We start from the raw sequence: 25707 nt of genomic DNA, 5'->3' as shown, positions 1-25707 counted from the left end.
GTAATCTGAATTATTACAAAGTAAAAAAAAGTGATTTAAGGAGCTGGCATGATCTCATCTACAAATCATACATACTTTAAATTTGCTTGCATTTTCGTCAAAATATGTGAAAATTTACGGTTTTACCTGTAGGTAGATACAACTGGAAATGACTTTTAACCAATCGAAACCTCTTTCAAAGAACCTTTCTAAATAGATAAGAGTATTAACTTAGAACAAGATTTTTTAGCATAGCATTAAGACAAATACTTATTATTGCGGTAAATGATAAAGATAAAGCCACAGCAGAAAAAACTAACCCTCCTGAACTCGAAGCTCTGATCGAAGATGTAATCCAACATGATGCCGTGGAAGGAAGTCTCCTTCAGGAAGAAGTACATGCCGATGGGCGTGTTCTGGCTTATGTCGAATTTGCCGATCTCGAGGAACCGCCCGCGGTAGCCGAGACAGCGTACTGAGGCCTGTAGGGAATAATATGTGTTAAGTAAGGGTTTAAATGTGTAGTGACACGTGACTCACGAAGTCAGGGTAAATATAAATACGGAAACGATATTACTATCGACTCTTACCTGCAGTTTTTCATCAGCCAAAGAGTTGAGAACCATATCGACACCCTTGCCGTTGGTCTCTCGTCGGATCATGTCTTCGAACGATGTGTCACGGGAGTTTCCAATATGGCTGTCTGTAGTACAAGAAACAATAGTTAGATTAGGATTAAATGATAGGAAACGATTATAACTCTAATAGATTATACTTGAGTATAATTATTGACATTGAACTTTTGAGGCATTTACTAGTAAAATTTGAATAAAATATTGCGCATCTGTTTCTAAATTTCCTAATGAAACAGTAGCAATTGAGTGTAATTTTCATCACGAAAAGATAATTACTAGGGTGGTATGCTTTTGAGGGGTCTCTTCCTTTTAACCGTTGAAGTTTGTCACCCAGAACCACTCAGATGTGGATCATGAACTCGCCTGGCTGGATTCAACTCATCATGACTGCAAAACAGACAGCGTACCTTTAAGCTGTGGGAACAGCTTCTTAATAAACGCCCGCTTCTCAGCTGTGCCGACGGTGGTGAACACTTCGCAGCCATTGTGAAGGGCTACGCTGATGGCAGCTTGACCTACACCCCCAGAACCGGCGTGGATGAGAACGGTTTCGCCGGGTTGGATCTGACCAACCATGACCTAAAACAATACACGTCGTAAGGTTTCTGCTTGCATGAGGAGAAATACCAACCAAAAGGACAGTGGACAGAAGTTTTAACTAAAGTAGTAGAAGCGCAACGGTGGATTACATTTTATTTTGTGCGTTATAAGTGTAAGTACATAAATTAAAGATTATCATGTAAGATCTCGAACAGATTAGTTATTTCTTTGTCCAGAAGAGGAAACAATAGGATTACCTGACGTTTATTAATATAATTTACGATGACTTTTATGAAACGGTAAAGGACGCTTATCGGAATAGTCTGAGCGGAGAATTTGGCAAAAAAAAAAGATTGATTACCTATAAGATCAAAGTTATCAGCGGTATTTAATAGGAAAAGGAAAGAGACTCACCATAGCATAATACACAGTGCCGTAAGCGACCGGTACTGTGGCCGCCTCCTCAAAGGTCCAGTCGTCAGGGATGCTCCACATCAGCGCCCTGTCTCCTTCCACCAAGTTTGCCATACCGCTGTTCTTTACCATAGCCATGACACGGGAACCACTGTGAAACGTTAGGATATACAGGTCTAGTTCTTTGGCAGAATACCGGGAACACATCGATTCTCCGAGGTCTCTCCTACAAGTCGTCGGCAACATTAAGGGTCTGCCAGGCTTCTTGGTCGAGTTGGGTTAGCAAGAGTAGCGCCGACAACCCATCACGCAATTTATATCCATTTCTTTTAATAAGCAAAATGTAGCGTAATTTAATAGGTTTTGAGGCACATTTGTTGGGTCAGAAATGACCGACCTATGAGTTACTCGTATTCTTGTATTGTGTTTTGATTTAAAATAGGCAGGGACGTGTGTCATGCAGACCGGCCGTATCGGAAAGCGGTATGTTACCGATATCCAAACGTGTCATACTATGTGATAGCATCGAGACATTGTACTCATCTACCATTTTAGTGGGATGATTAAATTGAAATTCATCTGCAGCAGGCTGGCTATAGTCCTATATACAGTCAAATAACTTAATTTCCAACCGATTTCGTACCGTGTCATAGTGACAATCAATATGAAAGTCGCTAGAGGCCTCATACTATTGTCACAACAAAGTACAAAATGGGTAGGAAATTAAATGCTTTGACTGTACCAATAAGACAGTGGGATGCTCCCAATGCTAATAAGTAATTATACTAACTTGCTAGTCTTTCCGACGATCTCAAATCCTTGTACGCACTCCTGGGCAAGCCTGCCTCGAGCGACAGCGTCCACTGTCACGCGACCCGTCGCAGTCATGACGTCACGGAAGTTCAACGCTGAGCAGTATACCTGAGTAAAAAAATGGATGAGATCCTAAAAGCCTCCACATGCACATGGAATCCAGTCATTAGTAAAAGTCAGTCAGTAGACAGGGTAACATCCCTAGTGCGTAAAACGTTCAAGTTGATAAACAATGCCAAGTGCGGGTAGTTGGAAAAACTAGAAGAAAACTAGGCTAGAAGGTGTTGATGTCAACTTTAGCCAGTCTTCTCCGAGACCACGAGGAAAACGCTTTCCTCGAAACGTCGGAGGTAAATCTTAAAACTTAAATACGCGATTAAGTCCAGTTGTATAATTTATAGTGTAAAAAAATCGTGAGAGTTTAAATCAGTGAGTAACTTTAAAGGGTACTCACGTGAAGCAAAACTCTTTCGTTATCCTTAAACACACTGTTATGCTTCAGTGGCCCCTCCAGCCATCGCAGCGAGGACAAGTCTCCGATGGTGAGGGTGTTCACGAAGGCATGTTCAGCCCGTGTGGTCTCCAAGTCTCCCAGCAGCAAGTGGCGGTATGTGCCCCATTGGCCCTAGACAAAAACAAATGAAATCTACATTTATAGCCAGTGTAGAGTGTAGGGTTGGTATACTCGTAGTTGGTCAAACCAAATTTGTCAGTAAATAAGAACAAAAAACTATACTCATCCTTTTCTTTTGGATGCTAGTACTAGTGTAAGACAAAGATTAGTACCTACCTATGATTCTATCTGTCTATGTTTGAAATGAGACAGTCCTTTGACAAACTATAATTATCATGTATGTGTAGATAGCGAAAGCTGCAATTACATAACAAAAACGTGAAACGGACGCAAGCGCATTTGATTTTTGACTTACGTATTGTGGCATAAATCGACAATGTCGATAACGAAACCCGAAAAGAAACGAAATACTTAGATAACGAGGAAAGAAAGGGTGTCGACCGTAGGTGACAAGAGTTTGGTAACAAACTTAATTTTTGACAGTTATATTATTTTGCCTTTAAAATTCAATAGGCAGTAAACATATATTATTGTTTTTAAACAAAGGATTAATTTTTCTGCAAAAGTTAACACTTACATCTTGGAAAATGTTAATGGCCAAATCCTTATCCAACTGTTCCTCATACAACTCCAAATCCGAATTGAACTCAGGCGCCGACGGATCAGAAATCAAGAAGCCATAGACAATTTCCCCACCGGGCTCTCTTCTCAAACAATTAACCAATCCAAGAAGCCCATTAATGTGCTCATTTTGGCCGTAAAGTACCACTTTCTGGCCTTCTTTGATTTCCTCTTTGACTTGCTCGATCCAAGCATAAGTGTCATCAGCAGCAAGAATCTTGATGAACTTTGCTGGTTTGGCACCAACTCTCTTTCTGAAGAGGACAAGGTATTCGCAGCCTGTGTCGTGGATGGTGATAATGTCATATTTCTCGGCGTATTCCTTGGGGTTGGGACGTTCCTTTTCACGGCTAATGATGAAGCATTTGTCTCTTAGAGTTGAAGCGGCTTGCTGTAGGATCTGTGAAATAAGAAAAAAAAAACGTTAGGAGGACGTGCAATGAAATAATTTCAATGTGTGTCACTACCTAAGCTAAGTTTACTTACATCGGGCCTTGATAAAAGGTTAGCTCCTACAAATAGCACCGTATTTGTTTCTCCCGAAATCTTTTTGTTCTCCACAGTAACATTGCTCGGCATCTCCAAAGTTTCCTCAGATATAGCCAGCAGTTCAGCTTGCATCAGCGGCATGTCACCAAGGATGTCAGCAACTTGGGTGATCAGGGGCTCCAAGCTGTTGTTCTTGTATTCTTCATCAACCAGCTCAATGCTCTTTACTTTGAAGGTCTGAATGTTTTCAAGGATGATTTGGATGTTGGCTCTTAAGATATCTTCAGTCTTCATCTTGTTCTTGCCGAAGTTCGGGACAAATTCATACTTCTCGAGCACAGGCACTCCAAGGGGCACTCTCTTTGAAATTGGGGTGGCATGAAGACCACGGATTTCTACGCCACCAGATCTAAATATAAGAAAAAAAAATTGGTTATACAGTTTCGATCTTTCAGAATATAAGTTCCGGCCCTGTCCCCTCTACTTTCTTTCTGGACTAGCTGAAGTGAACCTCAAAGCTAGACCTACTCTGTATACCTATATGCATGTCATGGATATTTAGATCTGGCATAGGTAGGTAAAGGTATAGGTAGTTCCACGGGAGTTGAAGTGAATGATTACACACACAACTATACATGAAGTACTGATTGTAAATAAAGTGAATGAATGAAATGAGTGAGTGAATGTGTGCGTGGCCTTAACTCTCGTGGACCTACCTATACCTACATGATAAAGCAACAGAGCGAAGAAAATGTCATCTCTTACATGTAAAAATTTGATTTCCACTTTGAACTAACCTGATAACTCCAACGTCAGGATAAACTCGAACTTCAAACGATTGCCTAGTCGACTCAGGGTTCATTTTGGAAATAGCGTTATAATGCATGGAAGCGTCAATAGACAGCCTCTCAATCCTGGTGGGGACGAAGAGACCGCGCGTGTCGTGTCCGATGATCTTCAGCTGGAGCATGCAGTCCATGAATGTGACCCAGTTGTTGACCCAGGCCAGACGGCCGCGAGTGCCCTCGATGTTGCAGCCGACGACGCCTCGGAAGAGACCGCTGTAGAAAAAAATTAAGAGAAAAAAGTATGTCCAGAGTACGTTAAAACCGTTTAGATTGCGGAAGGAGTCTTGTATACATACCTGTTCACCTTGATGAGCTCCATCAAAATTCTTACCTGTATTGATATCCTCTAAGCCTGAGTTCCTTGTAGAAGTCCTTGGTCAGCATATGTTTGATGTTAGGTCCACTGAGCTCTGGTAATGCTGGCAACACTCTGTAGTTCTGGCCAACGTCCTTCTGAGCGTATATGCGGCCTGTCACGATAGATGCTCCGCTTTCGACGATCTACAAAGAACAGAGTTGATTTCCATATTGTGTTTGTTTAATGGCCTTCTCCTGACTTAAAGTTAAGGATTTGATGAAATGTTAGAATCAGATGCCATCCGTGCTTATAAGAAAGAACAAAACATTTACAAACACATACTCTACAAACAAGATACTTTTAAAGATAGGTACATATATGTACTAGAGGATATCCTCCGCTAGATGGAGCTCCAAAATTAATTATGATTTCATCATGCGCAATTATTTAACTAACAGTAGCTTATAAGAGGAATCTGGCCTATGAAAATAGCACTTCTTCTAGAAGAAGTAGACCTACGATTTTTTAAACTAATATTTTTTTTTTTGCCAAAAGATTTTGAACCAAAGGTTAACTAACCTCAAAGTTACCGCTGCCCTTCTGAATCATAATAATGAACTCCAGGTTCCCTTCCTTCGGGATGTTGGTGGCTCGCTGGAACCGCACGTTCTCGAAGACCACAGATACTTCAGTGAAGAGTTCTCCCATCATCATGCCGAGGGTCTCCCAGACCAGCACCAGGTAGCCGGTGGCGGGGTACAGGTTGCGTCCTGGATGAAGGGATGAATTTACTGGGATGTCCAGATTTTATCAAGGGACTATAGTATCAGGGTCCTTCAGAAAAAGAGTACCTATTGGAGCATTTCACCGGCTGTCAAGTTATGTAAAAAAACTCCTGCCCGCTAAGACTCTACCGAATATAGCAATATAGGATCGACTGCCTTAGGTTTCATTGTTCATAATATAGGTAGGTATCATATATTATTAGTAGTTATGTCAGGTCGCACAGAGCTGCAACATATGTAATTGCAGTCAGAGGCATTATTCATTTTTAACTGACTTCCAAATCTCAAAAGGAGGAGGTTATCAATTCGGTTGTATGTTTTTTTTACCACCTAGCTACCCAAAGCAGGTATTTGAATGTCCAACAACCAAAAACGGCGGACTCGTATGTTCCATTAAATGGAGCGGACATCGAAAATGGAACAGAAATACCGACTAGATGAAGTGCTCAAAGTTCAAATGAAACTCGGTTCGTATTAATTGAGCCGGACCGCAACTAATCTGACTCGGAATTGAAACGGCTGCGACATAGCCATATTGAAACCTAAATTCAATTTGAATTCGTTAATTGTATTTCGTATCTGACATGTTCGATATATCTAATTATAACTCATATGAGGTATGTGTAAATTATGTGAATAACAATCTATTGAGATTTTTCGATGTATTTATTGAACTTATGAAATGAAAAGCTAATTTACATATAGGTAACCAACCAAAAAAGTGTTTTGTGGTAGTGGTTAGAGTGGGGTTTATTTTGTGATATGAATCGGAAAAAAGTAGGTAGTGACGCTACTGCAGTGTATCAGTGGTCGGTAATGGGTTCCACGAATTACCTAGAGAATAATATTTGAAATTAAAGGGCGCGAGAACTACGGGGAGAGGATTATTACTGCGAAAAAATGTCTTGTGTTGTGGGACGTTACATTGTATTAAACCAGAAGGGTACAAGAAAAAAGTCGCTGATGATTCAAAAACAAAAGCAAATCACCATTAAGCCATTCTTTATCATCAAACAACGCACGTATGCACACCATGTTATCCTGATGACCAAGGGCGGTAAAAGCTACTGCCTTATGTCATGTCATGTCATGTTGTCACAATCTTACCGTCCACAACGTGTCCAGCCATGTACTCGCTGTCCTCATCCACGATGGACATCCTCACGGTACGCTCTCCAGACTTCATCTTCTCTTGAGCTTTGTATGATGTCACGTACCTGTAATAGAATCAGTATTTTAGTTTATTTATTTTTACGGCAAGAGATAGGTTCTTTCTCACCAGCCATCACAGATGGACCTAAATAGGTAGTTTGAATTAGAAATTTGTTGTGCGAGAATAACTAACTAACTAGCGTAACTATGAAATATGAAAGATTGTAACTAGATTTAAGAAATTGTAATGCTATTGTTATTTAAAATAAAGATATTTAATTATATTTTTTTATTTTAACTATTTGCTTTTCAATATTTTTACGGATGTAATGCGTACGTATTTTGGCAGCATATTCAAGTTTCAATTTATTTATAACTTAATTATTCAGAAAACTTAATGGTCGAAACAGAGCAAGAAAATACAGTTTATGTTATGGAATGCTTTTATTATATCTTAGGTACTAATTGAATTTTTAATTAGGTAGCCATGCTGAAAATTAACTAACATAAATTACATTATGAAATCAAACAGAAACACTATTTAGACAAAACGTGGCTAAATTCAATTGTCCGTTCATAGATCTAATTCGGTATTCTGCTCCGAAACGCATATGGCGTCACTGTTGCGATTTAACTGGGAAATGCCGCTAGCATTTTGGTACCATGCTTTGGAGACTCATTGGAACTCATTTAGTCTAATTTACATTTAGATAGCTAGTAAATTGACTCGTTTTATAGTATAGGTACGTATAAAGAAGGGATAAATTTCAGTTATATAGTATACTTATGTATTAGGATTAAGTGTCAGTCATCCACCACCATCACCCGTCGGGTCCGGTGTCCGGTCCACCCGAAATGTCCAATCGAAAATGTTCAAAATATACTTAGAGCTACGGCTTATTACTACATAGTATATAAAACAAAGTCGCTTCCCGCTGTCTGTCTGTCCTTATGTATGCTTTAGATCTTAAAAACTACGCAACGGTTTTGTTGCGGTTTTTAGGGTTCCGTAGCCAAATGGCAAAAAACGGAACCCTTATAGATTCGTCATGTCTGTCTGTCTGTCCGTCTGTCTGTCCGTCCGTATGTCACAGCCACTTTTCTCCGAAACTATAAGAACTATACTGTTGAAACTTGGTAAGTAGATGTATTCTGTGAACCGCATTAAGATTTTCACACAAAAATAGAAAAAAAACAATAAATTTTTGGGGTTCCCCATACTTCGAACTGAAACTCAAAAAATTTTTTTTCATCAAACCCGTACGTGTGGGGTATCTATGGATAGGTCTTCAAAAATGATATTGAGGTTTCTAATATCATTTTTTTCTAAACTGAATAGTTTGCGCGAGAGACACTTCCAAAGTGGTAAAATGTGTGTCCCCCCCCTAACTTCTAAAGTAAGAGAATGATAAAACTAAAAAAAATATATGATGTACATTACCATGTAAACTTCCACCGAAAATTGGTTTGAACGAGATCTAGCAAGTAGTTTTTTTTTTTATACGTCATAAATCGCCTAAATACGGAACCCTTCATGGGCGAGTCCGACTCGCACTTGGCCGCTTTGTTTAATAGATAGAGTGATTCAAGAGGAAGGTTTATGTACTTATAATTTGTTATTTGTTAACCCGAGCGAAGCCGGGGCGGGTCGCTAGAAATTTATAATTTCATCGCTGACTGTAGGTATTAACCTCAACAAAGCCGCCTAAAAAGAGTCAATATTTGGTTTCATACAATACAACCGGTAATGTGCGTGTGTCAATGTGTGAGTGCGCGACGGATCGTCGGCAGCGATTTGTTTGCGGCGACTGACGGATGCGCTGCGATTAATATTAGTCGCTCGTTATTAATCGCGCGCACACCTACCACCCTTGTCACAAATAATTAGATTTTTTAGGTACTTGATATGTGTGTACCAGTGGCGGCGCGTCAAACATATCCATAGGCAAGCCGGGGCAATTTGGCTTACATATTTTCTTTACAACTCTGCTCAACCGTCCAAAAACAGGCAAGCCGGTGGGAGTCGACTTTTATGGACGCGCCGCCACTGGTGTGTACAATACATTACATGTGTACATTGTAAAACCTTATACGGATTAGAAAATAATTTAAAAGGGCGTATAACGGCTTACATTTGATAAGGTTTGCAATGTCATATTGAGTAAAAAATTGCCACAGTAAGAATGTGACTGATATAAGCTCGAGAGTGATTAGCTAACAGTCACTTTGTGTGAACTAGGTGAGTACCGGGGGCTTAGCCAAGATAACAATTGTTTGCAGAAAACTAAAAGAAACGAAAGATCAACGTAAATTATGTACGAACATGGTAGCGTTTCGTTTCGTTTTCCGCAAACTATTACTATACAGCCAGACCCCGTAAACTATTCTGAAAATAAATGTAATACGAAGGAGAGCCCATTAAATTACATCTAACATTAAGTATGTTAGATGTATCCATAAGTATGGATAACTAACAGGCTTGTGATCGGTTCTACGGTGGTTCTACGAAGGTTGACATCATAACATAGTGATTCGGTTAAATTGTGTTTTTTGAAAAACAAATTATAGCCAGCTTTTTATGAATATTTATCAAATACTAAAAGGGGGGGTTGCGGCAGGGGGAGGGGTTGGGACGCTAGTGTGCGTAAAGCAGCATACCCAAAGGTACAAGGTGTAAGGTACTACATTCATAAAAGGATGGCTATAATTTGTTTGTCTTTCCCATACATTATTACAACACAACTTAACCGAATCATAGGGCCAAGCTGTGCGGTCGGTAGAGACCCGGTCGTAGGGGTGAACTCCTGACTTGCTAGTTTTAATTAAAAGAAACTGACAGATAGGTTCGGTTTCCAAGACAGATACTGTTAACTTACTTTGGCTGTAGTTTGGCACTAAGGAACTGAGCAATCTTAAAATTCCAATACATTTTAGGAAAAAAATACAGCTGTAAATTTTAGCGAAATAATCTAGTAAGAAGTAGGTATTTGACTTGTTATTCACAATGAAAATACCTATTAATTCAATGACCTAGAAATTACCTACGTGATGGAAACAATTAATGAAAACATAAATGTTCATATTTTTGCTTTTTAGAGTTCCGTACCTTACCCGAACCCTTGAACGGAAGTTGTTTCATAAAGTTATGGTGATTGTGGTAAAATATACCGTATTTTATGGGCCAAAAGCAGTTTAGTAAGTTAGGGTACCTAAATATATCTGAGTTTTAGGAGCTACACTTGTTAGTAGAGTGGACACCATTAGAGCGGCCGAATTTACGATGTGACACCACTAGTGACGTTCTATTCTCGAGAAAATTCTAAAGAATAATATCTAGGAAATTGTAAGTGAAGTATCATAAGATAATAGATATGGTTCCTATGAAAATCGAAAAGCATAACAACATATTGAACATATTGAAATTTAACAACCTTAATTTACATGTAAGGTGCAGTCTAAATTGCCAGTCTGCGGGATAATTTAAACTAATCGAATTATCTTCCATGTTTTAAATTATTAACTAGAGTGCCATATATGTTCAGATAGCGAAAAATATGTGTTGTGTGTGACTTTAGTTAATAATGTAAAATATGGAAGATATACGATAAATTTAAGCAGTCTAAATTGTCCCCCTGCACCTTACCTACCTACTAAGTTTTGTAAGTTGTCATACTTACCTATTCTTATCCTTTGCCGTTTTCCCTAGTTTATTAAAAAGTACTAGAAAAACGGAAATATTTCTCCTCACTAAACAACACTCACAGCTCATACAGACAATGCGTGCTATTTGGTGAGTTGCCAATGGAACCTGGGGTGTGACTTAAAATGTGCGCAGTTTATGCCCAAATATACACTACTACACTACTAGCAACCCGCCCCGGATTCGCACGGGTTAACAAATTATACAAAAACCTTCCTCTTGAATTACTCTATCTATTAAAAAAAACCGCATCAAAATCCGTTGCGTAGTTTTAATGATCTAAGCATACATAGGGACAGTAAGCGACTTTATTTAATACTATGTAATGAAGATTGTGAGATAAGCAAGGTCTTGCTAGTTACCTATATCGCAGTTAGAAAACATTTTAGTTTTAGACGCACACAAATTGAGGTCTAATTTATGGTAATTTATACAAAGGTAGGGTTTGGTCCGCTAAATATAAGCACATCTGCTGCACATCCCATCGTACTTCAGTAAACTTTAATTTTATTTTATAGGTACGTACATACATTTTCATACTCATATTCTTTGCAATTCTTCTCATATTCATATTATACGAGATTAAAAAACGTACTTTTTTCTACTCCAGCACTTAAATGTGTCAATTAAATGACTGACAGTGATATCTAAAGCAATGTCATTTGAATGCTTTGTCTATAGGCTCATAAGATGACTGCTAGCAGTCATCTTATGAGTATAATACAACTGCTTTATTTTTTTTAAAGATACAAGTTCCGATCATCTTGATTGAAAGAGGTATGTTTTCATTTACAATAATAACTCTTTTTTTTTTTTAAATAATAACTCTTTTTTTTTTAAATAATAACTCAATTTTTTTTAAATAATAACTCTTTTTTTTAATAATAACTCTTTTTTTTAATAATAACTTTTTTTTTTTTTTTTTTTTTTTTTGCTGCAGCTGTCATAGAAAAAGTAATGTATGCAACAGCTCATAATTGGTTCTTAAAATTCTCGGGTCTTTTTTTACAAAACTCGACTACGTCTCGTTTTGTAACTTCGACCCTTGAATTTTAAGAACCCTTATTATATCACTGTTGCATAAACTACTATTCTGCTACTGCACTAAAAATTACTTGATTAACTCTTTTACATAGCCATATTTAGAAATAATGTTTTTCAAAATTACACCTCTGAATAGTCTATAGCTATACAAAAGCGACCCGATTTCAGCGCTCTTAAGTGTACTTAATAATAAATCGCTTATGCAAATTCTACTACACTACCCAATATTATAAATGGGGGAGGTTTGTTTGTATGTTCCACCATGGCACAAAAATATGGTTTAACGAATTTGGATGACATTGGCACTTGATTGGCACACAGTTTATAACCGGGAAAAAAGTATATATGTAGTCTGTTTATCCCAGCTGCAATCCCGTAAAGAGGTACAATTTGGATTGCAATTTAGTATGGCATTAGTTAGTTTTGAATGATTCACGGTCAGTTTCACTAGACTTATATCGACCGGGATATGAACCGTGATTACTTTTTTTTTAATGTTTTCGAAAGGTAATCACGGTTCATATCCCTGTCGATATAAGTTTAGTATGGCATTACCTAGTATGAAATAAGTGTTGGACTTGTTTATCGTCGTATAAGCAAACGAAGCCATGGGAAGAAACTAGTTATATTTAAAATATTATCTCTTATCTCTATTATCGCATCTGGCAAGACAGAAATTAATTATCTACTCGTATTTATTTGTTGCTGACAGGCTGAGTTGCTTACATTTTCTTAACTGATTGACATCGTAATTGTGATTAATTCTTGTGCCCTCTAGTTCTAGAGGCTAGGGCTTGAGAGCCCTTGTTATACAAAGGACGGCCCTTTCAATAGGGTCCCTGATAATCCAGTTTTTGGCGTTGTTGGAGGAATTCATAATAACATCGTTTATTTAGGAACAGCGATGGAATATAGGTATTTAGACGAAGCTCGCTCGCGGTATATTTTTCCGAAACTTTGACTCCGAAAAAAAAATGGTTGTCTGTAAAGTCGGTTTACGGACGATAATTTAGCGTGATAACGTCATAAGAAAATAATGATGAAAAATTGCACACTTTTATACGTTACCATGGAGATCTGTCCACAACGTTACCATGAAGATCTGTCCACAACGTGACACTTCCTCGTGCATGCTACCGGTGTTCATCGATTTATAAGACGTTATCACGTCAAAAACAAACAAATATAGCTCGTTTAAAAGTATAAATTAATCATAATCAGCACCATAAATGCTAATTCGTCATTAAGGTTCTTAATCAAAATGGGTAAAAGAGAAAATAAATAAGTATTCTAAGATATTTTTAAAACATTGAAAAGAAATTAATAAAAGGATTAATGAAAGATTCTCGCTGCAGATTCGCTTGAGGCTCATTTTTTGTACATTAAGGATTGGATTAAAGAAAGATTTTCGTTGAAAGCCTTTTTACTAAAGATTCTTTGATTTTAGAAACATAACGTCTAAATAAAATTGTGCGTCCGAGTTTAATTGATAGAGTATGTGCGGAAAGAGGAGAGTCGTCGAATGTATGGGACCCAATACATTCCACGACTCTTCTCTTTCCGAACAGACTCTAAGGCTGTACTTTGACTCATAGGCAACTATAGAACCCTGTCGCTTGAACTAATAATCAAGTATTCACCATGGTCTAATAAAACATGGTCTTCTCTTCCCAGAGTGTCACTTGCCTACGTCACAATAACATTGCCACTTTATTTCAACATAACATGTTACATGGGTACATTATATCTATGGTTAATAAGTTAAAATATTTCTTTATAATTTTATAATTTTCATTTATTTGTATTTTATCTTAAATTTTACAATAACACGTCATTTTTAATTATTCGTTAGCAATATCTTCCGATTCACGAAAGAAATTTCAGACGTTCGGGTAATTCTGTTTACACTACTGGCAACACAGGATAGCGCTGTCACATTTGACAATCCGCCATTTTGTCCCTGACCGTCATCCTTGTCGAACGCGTGTTAATTGTTATTTCCTTCTCGCTCAGTGTCAGCAGTCGCAGTGTTTTCCAAACTTTTCACGTCGTAAGCTTGGTAATTAATGTTTTGTTACGAAAATGGTTGGCTGTTCTATTCGGAACTGTAAGAGTAGGGGTGAAAAGGGCAGTATAGATTTGTTTTATTTTACTATGTTTCTACATGAATAACTTAAAATTAATGCCGTTAAAATAATTTTCACCGTTGGTTAAAATTCTCCCACATTTTAAAGTTTGAGAACCTGTAAACAGCATGATGACGTAGGCAAGTGACAGTTAGGTCATTCGCGAATCTCGGAAGAGAGTACCAGGCGGAGTATATTATTATACCATGGTATTCACTCAATAAGCACTGTTGTAGATGACAGCGACGTCTATTTTTAGCTGACTAATTAATATTTATGCCTCTTCTACTACTGTTAATAACTTTCTGCTTTTAATTAATGCCACTGTCAAATTGGCTTGTTATTTTAGTAGTAAAATTAGTTAACATTGCCCTGGATTAGAGAACTTTTGATTGTACCAATATCAACATTCATTTACAGCACTTTGATATAATACAAAAATTTGTACCTAGCTTTTAGCTAAATAAATAAGAGAGTTTATTTTGGGCATTCGTAGCAAAACGAAAACAAACCAGACAATAAATATTTTACTTTGATAACAAGTCATTTGGAAATCGCGACTAAAAATTGGCTGTTTTTTTACGATTTCTGAATTGGTTACCATATTCGAGGGAGGGGAAGCACTAGTGAAGAGATTGCGTTTTTTAGTTTGGGAAAAAATGCTTTAAATTGTATATCTGTTCCGCTGTTTTCATACATGGATACGACTCGTTCTCTACCGATTCTGGTGAAATTTCGCGAGCAGATTCTATAAGTATACCTCCTAGAATATTTTTATAGATTAAGATTTTGGATTTATTGGAGATGGCAGGCAAAATGACGAAGCCATGGGGGTTCGAGACGTCTACAGCTCAAAGAGCCACTAGTATAAATGAAACTAGATACGCAAGCTTAGACATTCAGCTCCTATCTGACCGACTTGAGGAATCTGAGTCTGACGCTGACTCTGTTATATAAAGTTCTCCAAAGTGTAGGTAATGCAGAATGCAGTTGTACTTCTACTTAGCATTGCACTCCCGCACCTCGGCCTTCGGCATCGCGTGCTTGGGCGAACCTGTAGGACGCATGTTGGGCTTTCGGCCTCTCGGTGCTCGGCCTTCGGCCTTGGCTGGGTTTAGGTGTGAGTAATTAATTTTCTTACCAGTCTTCGCTGTGCTCCCATTCCACTAAGTGAGATATCATTGGGGTTCCTAAAGACACTGGGAATTGGATGTGCGGGTAGATTTCGGCCAGGTGCGGGTTCAAACCGGCCTCGTACAATCTGAAAGAATGTTTAGTTTGAAAATAGCACAAAAATTTGTTGCTTCAAAATGTACGACGCTACAAAATGCTATAAATTAAAAATGCAGTTTTTAAGCTATTAAGGTTACGTTAAAAAGTTAACCGTAAACATAATAGACTAAAAAGTTGCTCAAAGCGTTTCAAAGTAATTAGGGTTAACGTTTAGACTTGTTTAATCGACCTTCGATTGTTATCAAATTAAAACGTACAAGAGAAAATACTCACTTTCCTAAAGCAGTAAGGAACACCTGGACATTGTCCTCGTGTCCCTTCTGCGTGAGCGGTACATTCACAACATCCTTTTTCAGGGAGCGCCTCAGAATGGCCTGTAGTAACCCGTGGGGCGCGATCTCGATGGTGATGGCGTTGTGGTGGATCAGGCGGGAGGCTTCCTCGAAGAGGACTGGGCTCTGGAAAAGCCAGAACACGTTAGTGTGGGTTACACCACGCACACTGATACTGACAGACTGACTAAAGTAGGTAACAAAATTTCCCTTACAAAATATTTTTGCGAAGACTTCGGCGATGACAGATGGTTATTTTACGTTTCAATTGATCCGTTAAATCTGTTTCAGATAAACATTTGACAATATATAAGGGAACTAGTATTTCTACCGCTTCATATTGTTTTTTCAAAATACCTATTCAAATTGCAGACATTCTGCATAGTTACTAGACATTTAAACTTACCAGAAGATTGTTGGTGTGGTACTCAGCAGAAGAGAACTCTGCCTTCTTATCGTTCCAGAACTGTTGGGGTACTGACGTGGACACCCACTTCTCCGAACGAGGTTTAGGGTCGGGGATTACCTCTTTGAGGTACTTCAGGAGGGTAGGACCTGGAGATAATTACAAAATTTAAGAAAATATACTAAATAGAAGTAGAAAGTAGAAGAGAAGAAGAAAAAGTAAAAAATTGAGCAAAATCTGAATTTATACCCATCAATCTTTTGAACCCTTTGAAGATTTATGACTAGTACCTAAGTACTGTTTAGAAGAAAGAGTTGATTGTGCTAATGATTTTAAGGGCGTAGAGACGACATAATATAGCTTACAAAGTATCTATTAATATCGCACATATCGATTAGTAAAATTCTATATTTTATAATATATTAATTACACTATAATATCCAAGCTTTGATCATCTCACCTATTTGACCTGTTCCGATAAAATAAAAAGTGACGAAGCACTCCAGTGGTGGATAATTAAAATTATTTCCAAAAAGTTGAAAAATATTTTAACTTTTAAGCATTTTACATACCAGGAAACGAAAACCGAGGAAAAAGTGGATGGACTGTGTGAGAGATGATTTGAAACGAACACAAGTAAATGGGATAAAGGGCAAGCGAATGATGATGACTTACCAGCCTCAGCAATATATCTGGAGTGATAAGCGATGTTGGAGCAAGGCACTTCCTTGGCGAAGATGCCCTTGGCAGTCAGCTTGCCGACGAACTCCTTCATGGCATCAGCTGGGCCGGAGATGGTGCTGGACTCGGGGCCGTTGCGGCAGGCTACTTCGATCTCGTGGGGGCACATCGTCTTCATCTAGTAAGGATAGTTGATATTAGTTGTGTTGTTCTTAGAAGTCTGTTGCGTTTGAGGAAAATCAAAGGATAAATGAATGAATGATCAGCAATGAAAAGGAGCTAAGATTTGTGTACAAAACTAAATGTAGATGGACGAACTTCGAACGGTCTTTTGGATCCTCTTTTGTAGGAAGGACCATTGTCCATAATGCATCGCAACTTCCAGCCAGCACTTAACACTATTTGTCATTTGTGACGTTCCAAGGGTAAAGGTTACCTTATGGAGTTTGGCACTTACGCTATTATTAATGACGCTCCAATACTAATGCCGCCATAAGGTATCTTTTACCATGGAACGTCACATTTTTTAACGAATGAATTAATGTAGGTACTTTTTTAATCTAACCTGATTGTATCCAAGACCGACAGCAGCCATGGATCCCTTGATGAAGGGAGTCTCAACAGAAGCCTTGCCGCGATAGTACGCGGCCAGGATCATCTGTTCCGCGGTGAAGCAGCCGTCTGCGTACGCGCAACCGAGCTCGCCTACGCTGTGACCTAAGAAGTAAAAACAGGAGAATAGTGGTAGAAGGGAAGCGAACCTAAAACTGACAGTGATAAGAGACGCGATGGAATCAACATTATAAGGTAACGGCGGCTATTAACGCGGGTATCAAAATCGACGTCTAACACCGCGGTGTTTACAAATACGCATTTTGCAAGCAAACAGATCTATTCCCTAAGAAATAAAGCATACACAAAACAAGCTCATTCATTGGTCTATCGTGCCCATTAGTGTGCATTTGTGTGAGTGTAACAAAAAACTCGCGATTCGTCAGTTTGTGCGACGGCGGCGCAAGAACCGGTTGTTCCATACAGACGCGTGACGCCACAGGTAAGTGCACTCCAATCTTACTTAGTGTTTTACGTAATAGTTATGGCAAATAAACTAGTGCAATGCCTTTTAAGAGGTTGTGTATTGTTTTCTACACGATTTTGAATTACTTTTAACTTAGTTTTTGACCGGGAAATACCTTTAAAATGGAAAATAAAATACAGCGGTGATAGGCGCCAATTTCTTCTGTGGTAAGTAATTCCGTGGTATGCCACGGTAATAGAAAAAGTGGTAGTTTTGTTATTTACTCTTTAGTTTTGGTACAAATTATCAGTTTTATAATTTCTTTTATTTATTCCAATCTTGATCTATTCACGCTATTAAAGAGCTATTTCCGTGGTATGAAAAGTATTCAACTAACCCTTAATTTTTAACAAAAACTTCAGCACCGATTTCCTTGTTTCTATGGGAACCCTTAATCTGTCAACTTTTTTTTATTTTGAGATAAAACCTAAAATTTACTTGCCGGTTATGTGATTTTGTCTTTACAAGAAGCTTGTAATATACGTGTTTGATTTGATTTGAAAAACCATCTGTGTTTTATTCTTTTTATGGGTCGGAATTAGGTTTAATCAAACTCCAAATTAAGCCTATTACCGATGGTATGATCAGATTACCCTCGGTGATAGAATGTATAGAAATCTATTACCGACCCAGAGAAATATCGAATGGGTCGGTAATAGGCTCTTAAAGAGTTATCTATTATCGAGTGACTATTTGGTATTGTATTGAAATATCGCATTTAGGGTACCGCAAGTACAGATTTCGTTGATAAAATTTATCACTATCAGATTTAAATTCTTCTGTTTTCTGATTCAGTTATTACTCTGACAAGGAAGGGTACCCAACTGCCGGACAATTCCGATTAGATTTTTTTTAAATATAATTTTATTTATAGAGTAGTCCAAAATCTCAGACATGATTTTTTTTAGCTGCCCAAAGTCAATCTGTTAGGAGAAATTGTGCTAACAGCGTGACACTTGAATAACTGCGTACCTTGTTATAAGAGAATCCGAAAGAGGGTAGATCGCCTCGGTGTGTGGGTAGACTGGGTAGAACTAAAAACTCGCAGCACATCAGTTACCCAGTGATGATGGCGTTTGCAACAGCGCCGAAATATAGGGAGCTCATTGAAGTTAATATACATGGTAAATATCCCGTTTCAAATAATATTTAAGTATAATGTAAATGACCATGTTAGCTTAAAATCATATATTCCGAAGAAATTACTTAACATTAAAATGATAACTCTAAAATTTATATTTATTATCAGTTACAATAATAAAGCAACATTCCATTACACTTCATAATAAAATAAAAAAATTACATTAAAATCAACTATAGGTACCTACTCTTAAAACTAAACACTACTACTAAATATTAATCTAAACTAACAACTAACAAGTACTAAACCTATCCACCAAACTCGCCCCGCGCCCCTCCAGACGCAAAGGAGCCCATCACGCTCGCCGCGTTGCCACGTTGAACCGCGATGGACAACCTTTGCATGAGGAACGACCCGGAACGAGGATCATGACCACTCTGTCTCAAACGCCTGCCCACTTCCCCAATAAAAGTCCTTGCCTCAGCGCACCAACAGCCAGTGGTTTCCACAGCAAGAGGGACAAACAAGTAGTTCCCCAATACTGCATATTTTTCCCGCTTCCGAGCCGCCGCTAACTCAGCCGCTGCCCCTGCCGAACGCACAGTGCGGCTAACATGCGAAGCGGCAAAAGTGTTGACGCACGTGGCGTCCCACAAGAGACATCTGCCCCTCTCCCACGGGATCAAGGTCAACCCGTCGGGCCTCTTCCCATCAGACCTACTAAGACCCGGTGGCTCCAGCACACAAGGTACATTCGCCGAGACCAACGCCCTCCGAAAGATATCATTCAAGGCGTGGTGGCGTGGGTACCTTCCTGCACACCGACAACAACTCAACGCGTGATGGCCGTCCCTCTCCACCATAGAGCCGCAGATGCATACATGGGGTTCACACACATCACAGCCCAGGCGTAGAGCCACGGCCACCCGCATCGAGTCATTGTCAAGAAGGGTACCTAAATGCGGGGAAGGAAGCGCCTGGAGCCACGCACCGGACTCTGGCCTCGACACTGCGTTGAGCCTTGCCCTATCCGCACCCGCCGCAATCTCCAACAAGCCCCCGAACACCCGCTTCACCCCAATATCGTCCCATGAGCGCTGACGATCCGGTATCTCTGGCGCTGGCGTACCCGGGTTGAGTGCCGACCATGCCGCCAAAGCATCCGCAGCATAGGGTATGGCTACCTCGTCACCATTCGAAGATACAATTTGAGTGACAAGGCCACCCACCCCAGCCGCCGATGCCAAGAAGGCCGGCAGGCCTACATCCCGCGCGCGCCGAACGCCCAAACCACCGGTCCGAATGGGAAGTGAGGCCAGGTCCCATTGATTCGAATCAAGGGAGACATTCAACAGAAATTCTAATGACTCCCTCAACACACAATCAAAAGAGTCAATATGCACGGGGTAAAGCCACGTCGGTCGGTACGGTGCGTAAGAAGTAAGTCACTTTGGGAACTCTAAAATGGTAGTCCAAAATTGTCACATTTATGATTTAAATACTACGTATAAATAATCCTTACCATACCAAGTATTTACAAAGAAAACTAGTGCTCAGTGCTCACTAACTGTAACGGCCGATTAATTAAGACGAAACAGGAGCTGAGATTTAAATATTTTAGGTAAATATACCCGTCTCGCTAACGGAAGCGGCTCCTAAAACTAGTGCGATAAGGACAAGGCGAAAAATCCTGCGTCAAAATCTCAAAAAATCGAGGTTTCGTACTCGACAGTTTCCTCCTCCAAAACTTAACCAATCGTAACTAAATTTGGAAATCTAAATGATTATGAAATTATCTGTGTCGAACCGTTTAGCTTTTTTGGCTAATTGATATCAGTTTTGAATACCACGCCTCTCATTGCGGCATAGTTAATTAGGCCATTTTGGCCATTTTTGAAGGGCTCTAGTGCCTTAAAAAACAATAATATAAAAAAAAGCAAAACGGTCCGACACAGATATTGACAATATTAATCTGTGTTGAAAAAATCATTGCTCTAGCTTCAAAACCCACGGAAGAAACAGTCGAGTACGTTTGTATGGAGAAATGACCACTCCTGTTGCCTCTTAAAGCGTTACTTAGGAAATTCGACTCTTTGCAAGGCTGTCTTTTAATAACTTTCAAGCATGTTTAGTGAAAAATATCATACATACGCAGTTTTTTAAGTGCCACAAGGTTAGCAAACTTAGCATAAGTCTTTCGAAGCCGTGCCGCAAAGTTGTGCATAGACTGCTGACAGTAGTCCTGATAACATATTACAAATGTGTCAGTCCTACATTTATTTACAGTATGTTGTCAGACACCTTGCCTTGCGATTTTAGCGAGTGTAAAGGTACGATTAGACTGAACCAATGATAATAAATGTAAACTTATTTTTGACGTGATAACGTCTTATAAATTGATAAACGCCTGTAGCATGCCTGAAAAAGTGCCACGTCGTGTACAGATCGTCATCGAAACTTTGTGGATAGATTACCATGGTAACTGAGACGTCATCATGCAAATTTTCTTCAAGGTTTTCTTATGACGTTATCACGCAAAATGTTATCGTCCGTAAACCGACTTTACAGACAACCATTTTTTTCGAGTGTTGATTTTTCTGCTTGTTTGGCACACAGGGTCACTAATAGATGCACCTACTTTTTTGAGGATTTGTAATGTAATCAAAGTATTTATTTTTAGGAATCATGGATGAAAAAAAGAAAAGAAAACTTTACTCTGATTCAAACCTAGCGGAAGCTCTGGATCAAATATCAAAAGGCATGTCAATATACCAAGCGTCAAAAACTTATAACATACCGGAGAGTACACTCAGAGACAAAAGGGATAAAAAATATAAGAATGCAAAATGTGGTACTCAACCAATTCTGACATTACAAGAAGAAAAACAAATAGTGGATTGGATACATTATCTGGGAAGAATCGGTTTTCCTGTTAGTAAGCAACAGTTGCTAGAAGTTGTTTCTAAACTTGTAAAAAGTTTAAATCGGCCGAATCCGTTCAAAGACGGAGTGCCCGGCAAAGGCTGGTTTCAACAATTTATGAAACGCCATCCGACTGTGGCTAAAAGAGTGACTCAAAATCTGCCTACCAGTAGGAACCAAGTCACCGAAGAAGCATTAAGAGCATGGTTTGACCGCGTTACAGCGTACCTGCAAAATCAAGATTTGGTGGATATTTTTGAAGATCCTAAGCGAGTCTTTAATTGCGACGAGACTGCATTTTTTCTAAGTCCCAAAGAATCTCAAGTTTTAGTGAAGCGAGGTAGCAAACGAGTATACACAAGAGTTGCCAATGACGATAAAGAATGCCTTACTGTCTTGGTCAACGTTTCAGCTAATGGTGATATCGCTCCACCAATGGTACTATATCCTTACAAAAGGATGCCACCTAATATAAAGTTCACAGTGCCATTATGGTGGGGTCTAGGAAACTCCGATTCTGGATGGATGAACATGGAAACATTCTACGAGTATGTCACTAATGTGTTTTATCCTTGGGTATTACGGCAAAAAATCACGTTACCAGTCGCGTTATTTCTTGATGGGCATACTTCCCACATATCTTTGCCTCTATCCACATTTTGTAAAGAGAAGGGGATAGTTTTGATTGCGCTCCTACCGAATGCAACTCACATATTACAGCCACTCGATGTAGCCGTATTTCGTTCAGTAAAAGGAGCCTGGCGAAATATTGTTCGTGATTTTAGAGCTCTAAACGACTACACGAAATTAAAACGCACTGATTTCGCTTTAGAAGTTGAAAAATGTTTTAATGTCAGTTTAAAGGTTGAAAGCATCAAGAACGGATTTCGCTGCTGTGGCTTATACCCGTTTAATCCTGACAACATTGACTATACCAAATTGTTATCGACTAAACCGAAATCAGCAGACGGTACCAGCACGGAAGACGCCTCCTCCTCAGAAAGAACTAGTAATGATACTAATAATAGGCAGTTTTCCCAGCAGTTTGAGGACAGGTTATCCCCGGTTACATTATGGGCATTTAAAGATAACGAAGGCGACCAGTGGACAGGTGAACCTGCATACACAAAGCTTTACGATTTTTGGAGAAAACACTGTTTTAAAGGGGTACCAGCTTCAGACACAACAGACTTGGAGCTTGGGGAGTCCACCTTTACTAATAATGTCGATTTTGAGAATATGACAGAACCGGTACTCAACTTCGTTGTAGAGCATGATGGCACATTAACACGTGACATGAAAGCTGCCTCGTCCTTGTCGCCTACAGCACAGAGCTCCAGCACACTTGTGAATACAACTGACATAGGTTTGTCTGAAAACACCATTATCGACAATGTATGTCCTAATGCCGGCATTGATAAGAAAGCTTTGAAAACACCAACAACTTCTTTAATGGCTCAAGTAATGCGAACTTCAACACCGGAATCAGCTCAATGTTGTAGTCCCCTCAGCTCGGTGTCCGAAATTGAATACAATGAGAACAATGACATAGCACAACTGCATGAGAAACAAAAAAGAACCACTCATGAGAAAAACCCTTGGTCACCTGTTGCTGGTTCCTTTATAAGTGGGACTAAGACACCGTTGAAACAGGCGGCTACACATTCAAATACTGAGCAGCATGCACCTATCGCTAGTACTTTTAATAGTACATCATCGCTTCAACTTATCCCGACACCATTTAAACGTATCAATACGCCATTCAAGAAAGCCTTATATTTTCCAAAAAAAACTGTACCTACTAACAAGAAAAAAATAAACAAAGTAACGCCAACAGTAGCTACTGCAGAAGAATTTATTAATCATTTGAAAAAAGTAGAAAAAGAAAAAGAAAATAAAGAAATTCTCAAGCAAAAAAGAAAACGAGAGTCTATAGAAAAACAAAAAGAAAAAGAATGCAAGAAGCAGAAACCTTTGCAAACCATAACGTTGAAAAAACCTAATGTTAAAGTAGTCAAGAAAACAACTATGAAGTCGACGAAAACTAGTATGCCGAGTACAAGTAGAATAGAAATACAAGAAGATTCTGATAGTGGCAAGGAAGAAATATTTTCTCTGCCAACGAAAATGGTTCGACCAGTTAGATGCAGTCTATTTGACTCGGATTCCGATACGTAATGACAAATAATTCTGTAATATTAAGGTTCACGAACTATATTCCTAGAAGTTTTATTTAATATTTAAGCCAAAGTTGATCTTATCGTGATCTCAAATAACATTTCAGAAAATGTGCAATTAAAATAACTGTGATTTTTTGCTGTAAGGTCTTTGAATAATTGGTACTTAAGTCTAAGTTTGAATAATCGTCTTCTAAGACAACATTCTAATGTTGTGTTGATTATCTTAAAATAAAAAAAAATATCGTTTTCGTAACGTGAATACACAAATACTTTAAAAATAGGTACTTAAGTATCTCTCGGAGTTATATTAAATATTAACTTTATAAGTACAAACAACAACGTTTGATTTAAAAAAATATGGTTACCAATAATAGTAGAAAAATAAATTAACGACTTCCGATAAGTTGTATAACAAAAGTTCGTGCTAGTGATTTTTAATCCAGATAATACCTATTACAATTATATTATGTGAACTTTGACTCTGGCAGATGACTTTTATACGATTGGTTTCCTACTTTTTCTACCTTGGTAAAATTGTGTAATAGCGTGTTTTACATACTGACTTTATGATCATTGTAAGGTTGTAAGGTAGAAAATCAAATGTATAAAAATTATCTGACAGGATGAGAGAGGATAATTGTTGTGTAATTATAACGCGTAATATTTGAGAGACTCATTATGTGAATGTGTAATTCACACTGTGATTTATAATAAGATATTATTTTATTTTGTGAAGTTTTTTGAAGAATTTTTTGGTTTGTGAAGCTAATCATGTCAGTAGGTTAAGACAAGTTTTTATTAATCTTTATTAGAGATTAAGATAGAGATTAGGTATAGTTATTATGCAAGATCCTGAAAGTTCCTTTACTATTCGTTAAATACTATAAGAATCAGCAATAAGAAAAGTACTGTGATTTGTTAATTATAAACGGGTAAATTATAACGCATAATATGTGAGAGACTTTATTTAACTTAATGACCTTATCAAAAATATTAGAATTAAAAAATGTCATGTTTTTATATACTTATAGTCGAAATTTTATAAGGTGGACGTTTACCATTTCACTGTGGTAAACTTTCACTCAGGTGGTAAACGTCCAGCTTATAAAATTTCGACTATAATTTACGCTGTGCCTTATGAGAAAATGTTACTTACTTGTTGTTTTTGTGCAGCTAATTATGTCAGTAAGACAAATTCTTATCAATCTTTATAGCATTTAAAAATTACTTTATTTAATAACAGGCAGGCCTATTTGTCATATACGTCCTTAGTAAAACTTTACTAGGTATCAATAATTTTTGTTGTTTTACATGTAAAACATTCAACTTATAACTTGTTATACAGGTACTCGTGGGTACTTGGTAAGTTAACTATTTAATAGTATTTGATTGTGCCAAAGTGTAATTATAATCTCTTCGAATATATCTCTTATTTTTATTCCTATAGTTTTATTTTTTATTTTTGTGTCATTATTAAATTTAATGACACAAAAATAATATACAGAACCCACGTCGTTATTATTGTTTTAACCCTCGGTGTTAGGTTTCGAATTTTGAGTTTGGTTTCTATTAACGAGTGCAGAAAAATCATGTCAATTGTACCCTCGGTAATGAAAGCTCAATTCGCGATAATAGAATCTATTAACGAGTGCAGAAAAATCATGCCAATTGTACCCTCGGTAATGAAACCTCAATTCACGATAATAGAATCTATTAACGAGTGCAGAAAAATCATGCCAATTGTACCCTCGGTAATAAAAGCTCAATTCGCGATAA

General features: G+C 38.2%; 1 protein-coding gene and 1 long non-coding RNA gene across 2 annotated transcripts in view; both read right to left on the bottom strand.

Annotated features, from left to right (window-relative positions):
- Nucleotides 1-25707, bottom strand: part of LOC134657109 (fatty acid synthase-like) — a 39349-nt gene that overhangs the window by 8974 nt on the left and 4668 nt on the right. The window contains exons 6-22 of the mRNA XM_063512662.1: nt 17236-17387; nt 16665-16848; nt 15990-16138; nt 15525-15709; nt 15160-15279; nt 7104-7213; nt 5791-5981; nt 5245-5414; nt 4863-5126; nt 4063-4474; nt 3533-3976; nt 2836-3006; nt 2359-2489; nt 1569-1719; nt 1022-1193; nt 570-682; nt 300-461 (exon numbers count right to left, since the gene is read on the bottom strand). Coding sequence (XP_063368732.1) covers nt 300-461; nt 570-682; nt 1022-1193; nt 1569-1719; nt 2359-2489; nt 2836-3006; nt 3533-3976; nt 4063-4474; nt 4863-5126; nt 5245-5414; nt 5791-5981; nt 7104-7213; nt 15160-15279; nt 15525-15709; nt 15990-16138; nt 16665-16848; nt 17236-17387 — 3281 coding nt within the window. The remainder of the gene's footprint in view (nt 1-299; nt 462-569; nt 683-1021; nt 1194-1568; nt 1720-2358; nt 2490-2835; nt 3007-3532; nt 3977-4062; nt 4475-4862; nt 5127-5244; nt 5415-5790; nt 5982-7103; nt 7214-15159; nt 15280-15524; nt 15710-15989; nt 16139-16664; nt 16849-17235; nt 17388-25707) is intronic.
- On the bottom strand, nt 17471-25564 carry LOC134657298 (uncharacterized). The gene is made up of 2 exons (XR_010097590.1): nt 24814-25564; nt 17471-18656 (listed from the first exon to the last, which is right to left on the bottom strand). It is a non-coding gene; the product is annotated as an uncharacterized LOC134657298 (long non-coding RNA).

The sequence above is a fragment of the Cydia amplana genome, chromosome 19, assembly GCF_948474715.1.
Source record: "Cydia amplana chromosome 19, ilCydAmpl1.1, whole genome shotgun sequence".
Taxonomy (NCBI): domain Eukaryota; kingdom Metazoa; phylum Arthropoda; class Insecta; order Lepidoptera; family Tortricidae; genus Cydia; species Cydia amplana.
This window is presented reverse-complemented; position numbering and strand designations above follow the sequence as displayed.